General features: G+C 36.2%; 1 protein-coding gene across 5 annotated transcripts in view; it reads left to right on the top strand.

Moving 5' to 3' along the window:
* magixb (MAGI family member, X-linked b) overlaps positions 1 to 14,654 on the top strand; it is a 117,218-nt gene that overhangs the window by 92,486 nt on the left and 10,078 nt on the right. For 2 of the 5 annotated variants that reach the window (XM_039672157.2, XM_039672160.2), the window contains 4 exons: positions 6,634 to 6,834; positions 7,255 to 7,322; positions 7,432 to 7,581; positions 8,357 to 8,495. In XM_039672157.2, coding sequence (XP_039528091.2) covers positions 6,634 to 6,834; positions 7,255 to 7,322; positions 7,432 to 7,581; positions 8,357 to 8,495 — 558 coding nt within the window. Of the gene's footprint in view, positions 1 to 6,633; positions 6,835 to 7,254; positions 7,323 to 7,431; positions 7,582 to 8,356; positions 8,496 to 10,826; positions 10,931 to 14,654 lie in introns of all 5 variants that reach the window. The other 3 variants (XM_089119441.1, XM_039672159.2, XM_039672158.2) reach the window with 3 other exon arrangements.

Below are 14,654 nucleotides of genomic sequence, written 5' to 3'. Positions count from 1 at the left end.
ACACTTAACCACTAAAATGCCTGCCGACCCTCAAAAAGCCAGATCAAAATGATTAATTATTGAACTTGGGCAACCATAATTACATAAACATCATTTAGCAAACACATTTATCCACAATTAATCCACATATGACAAGCCCATATCATTAACGTATATGTCTTAAATGTACAGTGCACAATGATTCAAATAAGATTCAATTACTGCTTTTGTATGTGTTTGTCACATTATAATGTGTAGAATATGGCATTTATCATAGACACTTAACACAAAATCCAAACTGCCAATCAGGCAACATTAAAAGTCAAATGGTACTTGGATTGTCATTAACATGATGGTCTCAGTCAATTAATTTCTTGAGTAAAAGCAGAATCTGTAATGCATAACACCTCCTAGGCAGATCTTACACTGGCATTGGCCCAGAAACGTAATAGAAAGTCATGTTAATCCAAGACGCTAATGCTAGTTCTTACAGATATTCCCTCAGGCTGGGGAGAATGGAGGGAAAATTAAAAGGCTAAGCATGAATTTTTCCCTTTGAGCTAAAACGAGCAAGCATTAAACATTACTTAAGATTTCTGTTTCTCAGCTCTCTGCTTGCAGAGGCTGGACAGAAAGAGAGATGTGTGTGGGCATGTGAATATTTGTGCCTCCAACAGTGTGTGTGTGTGAGTGTGTGTTTCTAAGTAGGTCGGCACAGGACAAGTTTCTGTTCTCGGTAATGGCGTACGCTAATGGAGACGGGCAGATTGACTTTAGGGACAAAGATGTGGACTTACAAGGTCATTTCCCGTTAGTGTCTGCATGTGACTTTTGGATTAGTATTGCTCTATCTATGTGTACACAGACATTACCCCTAATAATTGATTTAAGAAACTTCCAGTTTAGACTCAACAGCTGGTTCGGTTTTAATAGAGAACATACTGTATTTAGCAAACTAACAACTGTAACAAATGTTAGTGCATACAGTGATTGTCAGAATATTTGACTATTTATTTATTGGATGAGTTGGACCAGATGGTTGAGGGAAAGCACATACATGTAAAATAGTGTTTAATAGTATCCCATGATGCACCTCATGAAGAGCTCAAATTAAAAATGTGTTGCCGCAACTTACTAATACGCTAGCATATTTTACTAATTCTTTCCCTCGTTTTAATTATTCGTTCCCTTGTTTTACTAAAGCATGCATGTTGTTCCCTTGTTTTAGTTAAAATGAAGGAACAGATGAGTTCAACGTGGCCACGATTTACTAAAACGAGGGAACAGATTAATAAGTCGTTGGAAAAAATTCTTAATTATTGGCCATGATTTAATCCTCTGGGGACCAAAAACACGTTTTGATCGTTTTTTTTTCCCCACATAGCTACAACATAGACTTAAAATACTCCATCATTAATGGCCATATTAATAAAATTTAGACGCTCACGCGCTGTGCGTTCATTCACTCTCGCTCCTGTTCATTTCCATTCGCATATTGCCTTGGCAAACAAAAAATATTTTTCACAATATAACCCAATTCATAGCTTTATGTGAACGATTAGGCCGGATGATTTTCAGATCATTGTGAAGAAAAAACTCTAGGCCACAACATCCATTAGTCAAAAGTAATGTGGACGCATATTTTGTTTGTGTTTTGTGGCCTTATTTCAGAAACTTTCATTTTTAGTTTTTTCAATAACCACGCATAAACAATATTCTCTCAAAAATACAAACATGTACATACATGTTGCTCACATATTATGGTAGCCCTGGTGCTGCTTGTGCTAAATATAGTGTAATTTCACTTGTCCCATTAATATGTTTATTAGCAACTGAAAAAAGCACAGATGTCAGGGCATGTCAGAACATCTCAAGGACCCCAAATACACCTTGGACCCCAGAGGGTTAACTGAAACGAGTGAACAAATTTGTAAATAGTGGCCACATTTTTTTTTGTCTGCATGTGCGTGGCTCTGTATATTACACACACACACACACACATATATATATATTTTAAAAAAATTATTGGAGTATGTTTTAAAAGGAAATAGACTCAATTTCTTAATTTTTAGTAAGATGGTGTTTCCACGTTTTGTTTTCGTTTGCTTTGCTTCTGATTTGTTTTTGTTTTGTTTTCAAATGTTTAACATTGAATGTTGAAAGTATTTCATTTTTTCAGCATTTTTGTTCTTCTCTTTTTTTATCCATATTTCCATATTCCATAAGTTATCCATATTTTCGAACGTACAACATCATGTTTATTTAAAGCATGTTAAAAGTTGTCTTCACGATTTCACTCAAAACATCTAAAAGATTTAGACCTTTAAAAACTCTCACAAAAGAATCTCACGAGAATTCATGCGAATTTTACGAGGTGGCTAATTCGTAAAAATTCGTACGTCCTCACTCGTACGAATTAGTACGTTTTTGCTAAATCGTACATATTTTATGAATTGGCCAATTCGTATGAATTTGTACGAATGACCTAGCCCTGACCCCGCCCCTAAACCGTGGGTTTGGACAAATCGTACGAATTCGTACGAGTGAGGTCGTATGAATTAGTACGAATTAGCCACTTTTTAATCACTCATACGAATTCGTATGAATTGGTCGTGAGATAGCGTAGTTAAAAACATTATGGATGTACAATAACCGTTACTGTCTAGAATGTAATGCACCATTAGTTATTAGTATATGCCAAATTTATAATAATTTATTCAAATTTATCTCATGTGAATTGGATTAATACCTTACTTCAAGTAAACCACCAACATAAAAAAGAATATCTGAAAAAGGTCTCATTTGAGGATTTAGCTCCAGATCAGAAATGTGTAATCTCTTATCTGTCTGTAATCCCTAATATCATATAAGCACCACGATGAAGGATGTGCATTAAATCTACATTGATAATCTGACTGCGAGCTGCGTCAGGTTTCTGTAGGTGACATTCAGTGTGAGTTTACTGAGAGGATCTGCAGCAGCCACAGAATCAGACGTATATTAATGATGGATGCCTTTAAAAGCCACCCTGGAAAGAGTTTGACATTGAATGAGAGAGAGTAACTTTTTTCCTGCCACACTGATAAATAATTTCCCTCTATCTTTCTCTCGCAATCTTTCTCTCTGTCCCATTTGAATGCCTCCCACTTTACTCTTTCCACCCTCCATCCATCATCTCTCTTATCTCTATCCGGAGAGAGAAATCTCAACAGAGGTTTCTCTATCTGCTTCTCCCTAGATAATCCATCTTTATTCTTATCTGTGTGTTTTTCTTGGCTAACTGTCATTGTACACATAGGGGATAGTTATCATGCAATATGATTTTAGTGCAGTTTAATTTAGCTTATTTATTTAATAATGACAAAACTGATTAAAGAGCTGCACAGACAAGTAAATAACAATAATAACAAGACATAAACCAATATTACACAAAACAAGACAGTAATAAAATTACAGATAATGGTAAATTACACAAACAATCCCCTTTCTTAGGTTCCAGGTCTGGTAACCCTAACTCATAAGCCATTTTAAAGAGATACACCTTAAGCAAATGTTTAAAAAACACATTTAGAAGAGGAAGATTTTTGGTACAATGGCAAGTCATTCCAGAACTGAGGTGCTGCCACCCCTTTAAGTTTTAAGCACATCTGTTCAGACAGCAACAGAGTATTAGATGTCCTTAAGTACCTATTGGGCTGAGGGTAAGAGAGATAAATAGTGTGGTGCCAAACCATTCAAGGACTTTGGAGCCAAAAACGGGTGTAATACTTTCCCTCTTTCTAGTGCCAATTAGAAGTCTGGCTGCAGCATTTTGGACCAACTGGAGATGGGATAGACAAGATTGAGAGACCCCTAAATATAATTCTGTAGTGTGACTCAGTGTTTGGTATGGTAATGGTTTTAAATGGTTTTTAGATTTTGAAATATTTGGTCTTAACAGGATAGAGCTATCATGCTGCTGCTGTAGAGCAAGTTCGGGACTTGCTACTCCCAATACATACACAACATACTGCTGTGAGCAAGTAAGAGATGCTACTCCTCTAAGATACAGCGTACATGAATTAACCTTGTCTATACAGTTGTAGCTGGGGAAGGTGGAGGGTGTCTGAAAGCATGCTGCACTGCTGAGGCAAATGCTCACCAAGTATTTGAAGGTCATTGACTACTGATACAGCAGGAACCAATCAACTGTTCCCTGTAGAGAATGATGTGATTGCAAGCAAGTTTGGTTGAGGATCTTAGCATGATCCATCTAGAGTTTCATGACAGAACTTTGTATTGAGTTGCAAATAGTCAAATCTCAATTAAATAAATGCTTGAATAATAGTTTCTAAGTCATTGTGGGAAGAAAGGTTTTATTTTGGCAATCTTAACTAAGCTGAAAAAGAAAATGCTGAATTTATCTGTTATCAAGTTTGAGTGTGGGGTCAAAAATTACCCAATAAAGATTAAGGATTTTGGAGTCGTTGAGCTAAAGAACATTTTCCACCAACCAGCTTGTAACATCTTAACACAAAAACAATGTTTTTTTCTGATTGTTCTTTTCTCTTTCTTCTGTCTGTCTCATTCATACTGTCCTTTGCCCAAACGAAATTACAGTCTATCAGATGTATAATTGAAGACTTCAGATGCAAAAACCTTTAAGTCTGTCTGACATTTATCTTTTAAAAGAGCATTATGTTTTCAATTTTACTCTTATCAGTGGCATTTTTGAAAAGTAAGACATTTCAATAACTGACAAATAACCTTTTCATTGTCATGAAAGTGAAATCACTGAACCTAAACATAGGAGCCTGATAAAAATGCTTATTTAAAAGAAAAATGTCAGACAGACTTCAATTATTTATTCTCTCTGATAAGTGCAAGTAAGAAACTACTAAGCAGTGCCCTAGCAACCATATACACTCACCTAAAGGATTATTAGAAACACCTGTTCAATTTCTCATTTATACAATTATCTAATCAACCAATCACATGGCAGTTGCTTCAATGCATTTCAGGGTGTGGTCCTGGTCAAGACAATCTCATAAACTCCAAACTGAATGTCAGAATGGGAAAGAAAGGTGATTAGGCAATTTTTGAGCATGGCATGGTTGTTGGTGCCGGACGGGCCGGTCTGAGTATTTCACAATCTGCTCAGAATTTTCAGGAACATCCGTCTCTAGAGTTTACAAAAATGGTGTGAAAAGGGAAAAACATCCAGTATGTGGCAGTCCTGTGGGTGAAAATGGCTTGTTGATGCTAGAGGTCAGAGGGGAATGGGCCGACTGATTCAAGCTGATAGAAGAGCAACTTTGACTGAAATAACCACTCGTTACAACCGAGGTATGCAGCAAAGCATTTGTGAAGCCACAACACGCACAACCTTGAGGCGGATGGGCTACAACAGCAGTAGACCCTACCGGGTACCACTCATCTCCACTACAAATCGGAAAAAGAGGCTACAATTTGCAAGAGCTCACCAAAATTGGGCAGTTGAAGACTGGAAAAATGTTGCTTGGTCTGATGAGTCTCGATTTCTGTTGAGTCAGAATTTTGTGTAAACAGAATGAGAACATGGATCCATCATGCCTTGTTACCACTGTGCAGGCTGGTGATGGTGGTGTAATGGTGTGGAGGATGTTTTCTTGGCACACTTTAAGCCCCTTGGTGCCAATTGGGCATCGTTTAAATGCCTGAGCATTGTTTCTGATCATGTCCATCCCTTTATGGCCACCATATAGAGAGCCTAAGTCCCTCCCCTTCCAGTCGACCACCATGGGACCTTATTTCGGAAAAAAATATTTCTATGGTGGTCAATGGCGAGAGACAACAAATATTTTGATCTCGTTTGAATTGTGCCCTGAATTACACATATGATGTTTGTCAATTTAAAAGATACAATTTAAAGTAGTTTGATGTATACTGTTGAGGTAAAAGACTGTGAAAACGGGGATTACAAACCCCAAAGGCGCACATTTTCTCTCAATGAATGAAGCTAACTTTACTTAGGCTAAAGTCTGTCATTGTTTCTATAGTCTTACATTATAATCGTAACATTACGCCGTCATGCCTGAGTGTTTTGTACCAGACTGCACACACACGAGCAGCGGATCGCACTCGTTGTTTCGCTTCCTGGGAGATGTAGTTCATTGAGCGATTTTCACATAAAACTAAATGTTACTCTTCTGTCTTATGACAAACTGCGACGTTTTTTGACTTTCAGAATTATCTTTTAAATTGACAAACATCGTATGTGTAATTTAGGGCACAGTTCAGACGGAATAAAAAGATAAGTTGTCTCTCGCCATTGACTACCACACATATTTTTTCCGAAATAAGGTCCCATGAGCCGGAAGCGGAGGGGCGGGACTTGGGCTCTCTATACCCATCCTCTGATGGCTACTTCCAGCTGGATAATGCACCATGTCACAAAGCTCGAATCATTTCAAATTGGTTTCTTGAACAAAACAATGAGGGAAAAGGGGGTCAAACACAGTATTAGTATGGTGTTCCTAATAATCCTTTAGGTGAGTGTAGAACTCCTGCTTAAAACACAATAGCAACAAATAACAATTCTCTACACCCTAAACTCCCTGATATTGTGTTGTCAGGTTTTGAAGAGGCAAGCATCTCTCTTCATGTTAAATGAACATTTCTCTGTTTCTTCTGCAGCAGCGTCTCTGCTGCCTCACAGGTTTGTGACGGTACGCAGAGGCAGCCCGGCGGCTCGCAGTGGTCAGATCAGGCCTGGGGATCGTCTGGAAGCTGTGGATGGGAGATCAGTGGTGAATTTACCTCACAGAGAGCTGGCTCAGATCCTGAGGAGAGCTGGAAACACCCTCCGCTTGACCATCGTACCCCGCGCCAGCGCTCGTAAGTGGATTACTTCATACACATGTGCTGATCATGTTTTACTTCATTAAATAAATAGTGCCAGTAAGAAACTACTAAGCAGTGCCCTATATTTTTTATATATGTATATATACTGTAAGTATTTGAAGAGTTCAGATGCAAAAGCCTCTAAATGCCATTTGAAATTTTCTTCTTTAATGATGATTTTTATCAAACTTGTATATTTAAGTTCAGTAATTTCACTTAAATAATTGCCATTTAAGTGAAATTACTGAACTTAAATATACAAGTTTGATAAAAATCATCATTAAAGAAGAAAATTTCAAATGGCATTTAGAGGCTTTTGCATCTGAACTCTTCATTTATATTTAATATACTGTATATCTAAAACAATAAATAACATTGAAACAAAATAGTATCCTAATACCTTTCTCCCGTCAGATTCCTCAGAGCGAGCAGAGAATGATTCTGATTATAAGAACAGGAAAACTCACAGGTCAAAACCAAAGGTTAGCAATACCTTTACCTTACAATGCCTTTACTTAAGCTGTCTGGCTGAAAAATTACAAATAATAACTCCCTCCTTTTTCATTTTTTGTTCCTCTTTGAAACACAAAGCAGGATGCCACACGGTACTACAGTGTGGAACTGGAGAGGGGGTCCACTGGATTCGGCTTTAGTCTGAGAGGAGGAAGTGAATACAACATGGGACTCTATGTGCTGGGACTGATGGAGGGAGGACCGGCCTCGCGCAGCCACAAAATACAGGTGCAGATGGGTGGCTTTGATCTATAGATAAAATAACTACTTTTGGGGATAATTTTGGGCAAAAATGCCTGAAAAAGTGTAAAGAGACTAAATAATGACAATGGTTTCATTCTAAGTATTATTTTGGGGTTAGTATTAGTCTGTAGTAATTATAGTTACCTTATTTATCTACATCCTTATTTAGTGTGTGGTAGAGGCTGCAAAATGTTGCTTTTGGAGGAGAGCATGTGATACAGTATACATTGTCAGACATTTTAAAAAACAATACTATTTTATAATACCCTACCATTTAAAAGATTTTTTTTTTTTAAGAAGACTCTTTTATATTGTATTGTGAGTTTTTATTATTAAAATACTATATATATACTTTTATATAATATATACTTTAAAATGTAATTTATTCCTGTGATGACAAAGCTGAATTTTCAGCATCATTACTCCATTCTTCAGTGTCACATGATCCTTCAGAAATTATTTTAATATTTTGATTTGATGCTCAATAAATATTTCTTATTATTGTCAATGTTTACTGTCAGTTTGTTCGCTTAGAAAAGCTCCTTAGCAAACATCACAAATTAGAAAATATTTACCTATATTGAATATTGTAATATTTACCTATAATACCTAATTGTGTTTAATCGCACTAATGTTGGTCCAAAAAAGAAATCCTTTTACTTTTATAAATGTTGATGTTTATTCACTGTACAAATAATAATAATAATAATGTCTAAAACACAATTGTGGCTCATTTGTGTTGCAATTGTGTTTGCTATAGGTGAGCGATCAGCTGGTGGAGATCAATGGAGACAGTACAACAGGAATGACTCACAGTCAGGCTGTGGAGCAGATCAGGACCGGAGGAACCAGGATACACCTTGTGTTTAAAAGAGGAAATGGATACGTCCCTGACTACGGTAAGACAACATGTCAGAAGTCAGCTGAACATCACCCGAATTTTATCATCTAAAACATGATGATCATATTCACATTACTATTAGGATTATATGGTCACCAGATAACAAATAATAACATAACATGATTATGTACAAAGCAATAAAAGCCATGAGAGGCTGTATGTAAAGGTGGTTTAACTGTGGTAAAGGGCCGTTGTTAGCATAAAATCCCCTTAAAGGAATAGTTCACTTTTGAAAAAACTTTTGCTGATGATTTACTCACCCCCTTGTCATCCAATATGTACATGTCTTTCTTTCTTCAGTCAAAAAGAAATGAAGGTTTTTGATGAAAACATTCCAGCATTTTTCTCCATATAATGCACTTCAGTGGGAACCAAACGGTTCAAGGTCCAAAAGACACTTTCAGTGCAAACTGTTCAAAGGGCTTTAAACGATTCCAGGCGATGAATAAGGGTCTTATCAAGCGAAACGATCGCTTATTTAATAAATAAATAAAAAAGTTTAAGTTTTATAAGTTCAAATGGTCAGCTTGCTCTGTTCTGTGACGCACGTTTGTGACTCTCCTGTTCGAACTCGTTTATCAAAATGAACAAATCTTTTTCGAAGTCATTTGGTTCATTCAACAAACTAAACGAACGAATTGATATATAAATTATAAAACTTAATGATTATAAAACTTAAACTTTGTTATTTTTTTTTTTAAATAAGTGATTGTTTCGCTTGATAAGACCCTTATTCATCGTCTGAAATCGTTTAAAGCCCTTTGAACAGTTTGCAGTTTGTACTGAAAGTGCCTTTTGGACCTTGAACCATTTGGTTCCCACCAAGTGCATTACATGGAGAAAAATGCTGGAAGGTTTTTATCAAAAACCTTAATTTCTTTTCGACTGAAAAAAAGAATGACATGGACATCTTGGATGACATGGGGGTGAGTAAATTATAAGCAAAAGTTTTTTGAAAAGTGAACTACTCCTTTAACCATGGTAAAATCACTATCTAAAAGCCTTCTGTGGCTTCTTTGTTGCTTTTTCAAACAGCTAAACTAAATTATAAAATAGACCAATGTTCAATAAATAATAATAAAAATAGATAAATAAAAATCATTTTTTGTTGATGTAGACTTGCATATAGAATGTGTAGAATTAAATAAGGCTTTTAATCCTGGGTTATCGTTGGTTTAAATCCTGCTTTTAGCCCCGGGTAAAGGAATATTTCACACTTGTTATTTAGAAGCAGGGTTAGCACTGCTTTTTTTCTCTGCATTGCTGTGCCAAACTTGCAAAATGTGAAACCATGTGGTGTTAGTATTGTACAACCAAATGTAGGGCTCATATTCACACGCTTTGGATGGTCATTGAATCACCACATGTTGCAAATAAACGGTATCAAGATAACCCAGGATTACATTTACCCAGGATGATCCAGGGTTAATTATTTCAAAAGTTAAATGCTCATCAGTCAATAGTATTTACAGTATACAACAGTCTTTGTCTTTTTATGAAAATCTCTGTATCTACACTCTCAGAAAAAAAAGGTACACAAGCTGTCACTAGGGCTGTACCTTTTCAAAAGGTACACTTTTGTACCCAAAGGCTCCATATTTGTACCTTAGTGGTACATATTAGCACCTGAAATGTACATATTAGCACCTGAAATGTACATATTACCACCTCACATGGACATAGTTCCTGAAATGGACATAGCTCCTGAAATGGACATATTAGCACCTAAAATGTACATATTAACACTTAAAATGTACATGTTAGTACCTAAAATGTACCTATTATGACCTAAAATGTACATACTATGACCTAAAATGTGTATATCAGCACCTAAAATGTACATATTATCACATTAAATGTACATATTAGCACCTACAATTTACATACTATGACCTAAATGTGTATATCAGCACCTAAAATGTACATATTAGCACCTGAAATGTACATATTAGCACCTAAAATGGACAAAAGTGTACCTTTTGAAAAGGTACAGCCCCAGTGACAGCTTTTGTACCTTTTTTTCTGAGAGTGTATTAGCTTACTAACAGCTCTTCTCTGGTTTTTCTATTTGGACATTTCCCTTTTTCCATTCTCCTTGGTTTCATTTTTTTATAATTCATTATTTGTGTCTTTTTAACAAATTATTTACACTTACTTTTTGGGTCATCTCGTCTAATTTGCCCTTCATCCTTATTTTTATCTCATTGCTTTCTTTATATTTACATCTTTGATCTTTCATTGCCTTTATTGAACCATTTTTTAATATTTCACTCTCCTCCTCCTCTTCTCCTCCTTTCGGCTTTCTCTCTTTCTTTTCTTCCTCCTTTAGTGGAGCTCTCCAGTCTCTCTCTCTGTATGACCAACTCCAAGCTGGGCGAACCGTGTTTCTATGTGATTGGAAGGACAGAAAATACGCGGTTGGTAGCTGTTCCTGTTAGTCCTCCATTTTACTGTTTCTCTACATCTGTCTCATATTTCTCTGTCGTCTAAACGTCTTTGACCATGTTTCCCGGTCTCCCAGTCATGTCAGTTAATAATACACAAAGAGTCACTGTGATGTCGACCTGTTTGTGATGCAGTATGACAAAAGAGGTAATGATTTAAAAACAGCTGAAATGTTTGTTGGTAATTCCAGATGAAGCTAATTAACTTTGCATTATATTATTTTAAGGTTGTCAGTAGATGTTCAAGTATCATATGGCTTTCAATCATTTAAAATTCAATAATCAAATTAATTAAATGCTTATAAACTAACCAAATGAACGTAATTAAGATACATTACATTATTTTGACATCCAATTAAATCATGCAAAACGTGCATAGCATTTAGAGGGTACTTCAAGCTTCAGTTGCTCCAATGGGAGGAAAATTCCTCATTACAGAATTTATGGGTCAGGGAGCATGATTAAAATGTTGTGCAGTCATTCCCAGTGCGTTTAGCTCCTTGTTTAATGAGAGAAAACAAAATATGTTACAGAGATGGCCTGCTCATTATCATTTCAACCATCAATGGTGTGTTGCGCTTTAATATCATACCTTTTTTTAATAATAATTCAGTTCTGCCGCACAAAGACTGCAAATGGCTTCGCTATTATTAAATCATCTAATTTAGAACAGTCATTAAAATTTACTTAGCTCTTATATATTCTATTAGCCAATTATATTAGACATTTTGGTTATGAAATTGTCCTGTGTTATGGAAATTATTTACCTGAATCTTAAACAACAATTAAAGAACAAATGATGATCTCGAAAGTCATAAGCATGAGTATTTATTGTAAGAAAGGCAGTTCACACACAGACAGAGTTTGGCATGAGAAGCGCAAAGGTCCTCTCATGTCAGTCACACAGTTTATATACCCTAAAACAGTACACCTCCCCCTATTATCTCCACACAACATCTTGCTCAAGTTCCTCACACAGTTATCAGAATTCAATGGCCCTTTGTTCATACCCACTTATGACCCCTTGACAGTCTGACACCCCTTATTCTTATTTACTCACAGTAACAACACATATATCATTTCTTAAAGACAACTTCTTCCTGAATAACATGTTTCTGCTACATGTGCAAGCAAGCTTACTTTATCTATTTTTGAGAAAAACAAACTGTTTCACATCCCTTTTTCTGTTCACGTCCCAATTGCATAGGAGGTCATGCATCTTGCAGTTTTCTTTGACACTCTCTAACTTTGAATCTATAAGAACACATCTATGTTTAAAGAACGTATCTATATGAGATCACATCTATGTTTAAATAACACATCTATGTTTAATAAAACACACAAGTGTATATATATATATATATATAGACCATTTCACAAGATGTAAACAACACTGGTCCAGAAGCACTTCCTGTTTCAGTTTGTAACTGTTTTCTTTATTTCACATGTAAAGAAAACATCCTAAAGATGTTTGTTTAACTTTTTGATTCAGTTTTAAATGTTCTGTTGGTTGTATTGTATCCCAGCTTTTATGTAGTATTAAAAAACTGAAACAGGAAGTGCTTCTGGACCAGTGTTGTTTACATCTTGTGAAATGGTCTATATATATATATGTGTTTTAAAAAAAGAATTCCCATTACATTCCACTCAATTTTTTATATCTTTGAAAAGTAAAAACAAAACAGAAATTTCTTTTATAAACCTAAGCGTACATACATTATTTTTCCTACATCACACCACATCATACAACGCTTGCTGGCTATCAGTCAATTGGCTTCATGCACAGCTGCACTACTTCCTGAACTTAAGCCAGCTCCTTTGTTTCCTGTCTGTCATTATTGGCCGAGCTTGATTAATTCAGGTGTGTTTGATTATTGTTGCCATGACTACTGAGGTCAGGCACACCTGAACTAATCAATTTGTCCAATAATGGCAGACAGGAAACAAAGGAGCTGGCTTAAGTTCAGGAAGTAGTGCAGCTGTGCATAAAGCCAATTCAATGTTAATAGCACACACTTCATCAGACCAAAAAAACTCTAAAGTCTGCAGTTCCTCGGCTTCAATTTCAGTCCACTTTTCAACAAAAGTTTCACCTGGCTCATTGCTGATGTGACATATACAATGCATGAAATCATGGTCAGGAGTGACCACCTATTTGTGGCTTTTGTTTTTAAGCCACTGTGAGGAGTACTCCATTCAAAAACATACAAAATTTCAACAGGCATTTTTACCATAGTCACATCAGCAGTGAGACCATTGTCATCACATTACAAATTCAGCTTTAATTTACACATTAAATCTCTACCCAGCAGATTACATGGGCAAGTGTTTGTTACCAGAAACGCATGAGCAAATGAGTTAGCACCAATCTGACAAGAAAAATCTAACCAGATGCCCTGTGGCGGTTCTGGAGGTTGCCCATTTTCCAGTAACTCACAGTTAGAGTGGCAAAAAGACTTTATAAGTGGCTTTATGTGTTTTCAGCGTGAATGCCACGAAAAACAAACACAACACATGTAAAGTGGGAAAGAGCTTTGTGATTGACTGTACTGCTAGATTTGACAAAAAATCGGAGGTATATTTTTACAGACTGCTATTAGAGGAGCAAATGGATCGCTGCAATTCACAGAAACAACTGGACTCCAGTCAGCGAAAGGTGGATTTGCAGTTATCATTTTGTGTCAATATGCTGAATTTAGGTGTAAAACCATACCCATATATATTGTATTGTTTTATATATTTACACCTCATCAATTAAATATTTATCATTGCATATTCTGCATTATTGGATGCTTTTTAATAAACGTTGACCAAAAAAAAAAACTATAAAGTTTTAGGGCCTGACGATATGATGATAAATATATAACAGTGATATAAGTGATCACCCGGATTTAGTCCTATATTATTTATGTAAAGCGTTCACAGGCAAATTTGCTTTATGTTTAGGTCTATATTTTTTTTTATTTCCCCGAATATCGAAATTAGGCAAACATAAATGTCAGGCAACACGATTCCTGGCTGCATGTCAATATCCATGGATTACTGGATCTTTAGGAAGTTGTAAGGAACACTATAGTTTAGATAGATAAAATTGTTCGTTTTAGTCGCATTTTCGCAGTCTCCCCTATTAAATTCAGTCACGCAGCAGATCTTTTGCCACTCGGTCAGGCTGAGGGGGGTTTTTCCGGCGGGAAAGTGACGTCAATGCATTCCCTCTATACAGTTAAATCAGGCAATTCTTTTTGTTAAATTACAAAATTAGTCGCACTAGAATCGATTAAAAACTCAACTTTTTTCTCTTCAACCTGTACTTCAATCATTGGTAATTTAGGAAATGCTTCATACATACATTCAGAGTTAGCAAGCAAGATTTCTTCATTGCAAGAAGCAGAAATAAGAAAACATATTTACCACCTGGGAGTCTGACCCTTCACCGTCGCTCCCCTCCCCTTCTCAATCTCCCTGCTGTTGTTGGTGAAATTCTCCTGATGAAAAATCATTTCTTTGTTATTGCTGCGGACTGAATCCTCGTTGTTTTGGACGATACGGACAGTCATTTCTCCAGTGTCCCATTTCCTTGCAGTTAAAACTGGCTTCAGGATCCATTGTGGGTCTGTAACCCATTCCTCTTCCTCCTCTGCCTCTTTTACCTTTTCCTCGCTCACCCCTAAGTCCTCCTTGATGATTTTCCATCATTAACACAAACATTTTTA

The sequence above is a fragment of the Pimephales promelas genome, chromosome 14 (genome assembly GCF_988280905.1).
Source record: "Pimephales promelas chromosome 14, fPimPro1.hap1.1, whole genome shotgun sequence".
Lineage (NCBI taxonomy): Eukaryota > Metazoa > Chordata > Actinopteri > Cypriniformes > Leuciscidae > Pimephales > Pimephales promelas.
Note: the sequence above shows the minus strand (reverse complement) of the source record. Positions and strands in the feature narration are given on the sequence as shown.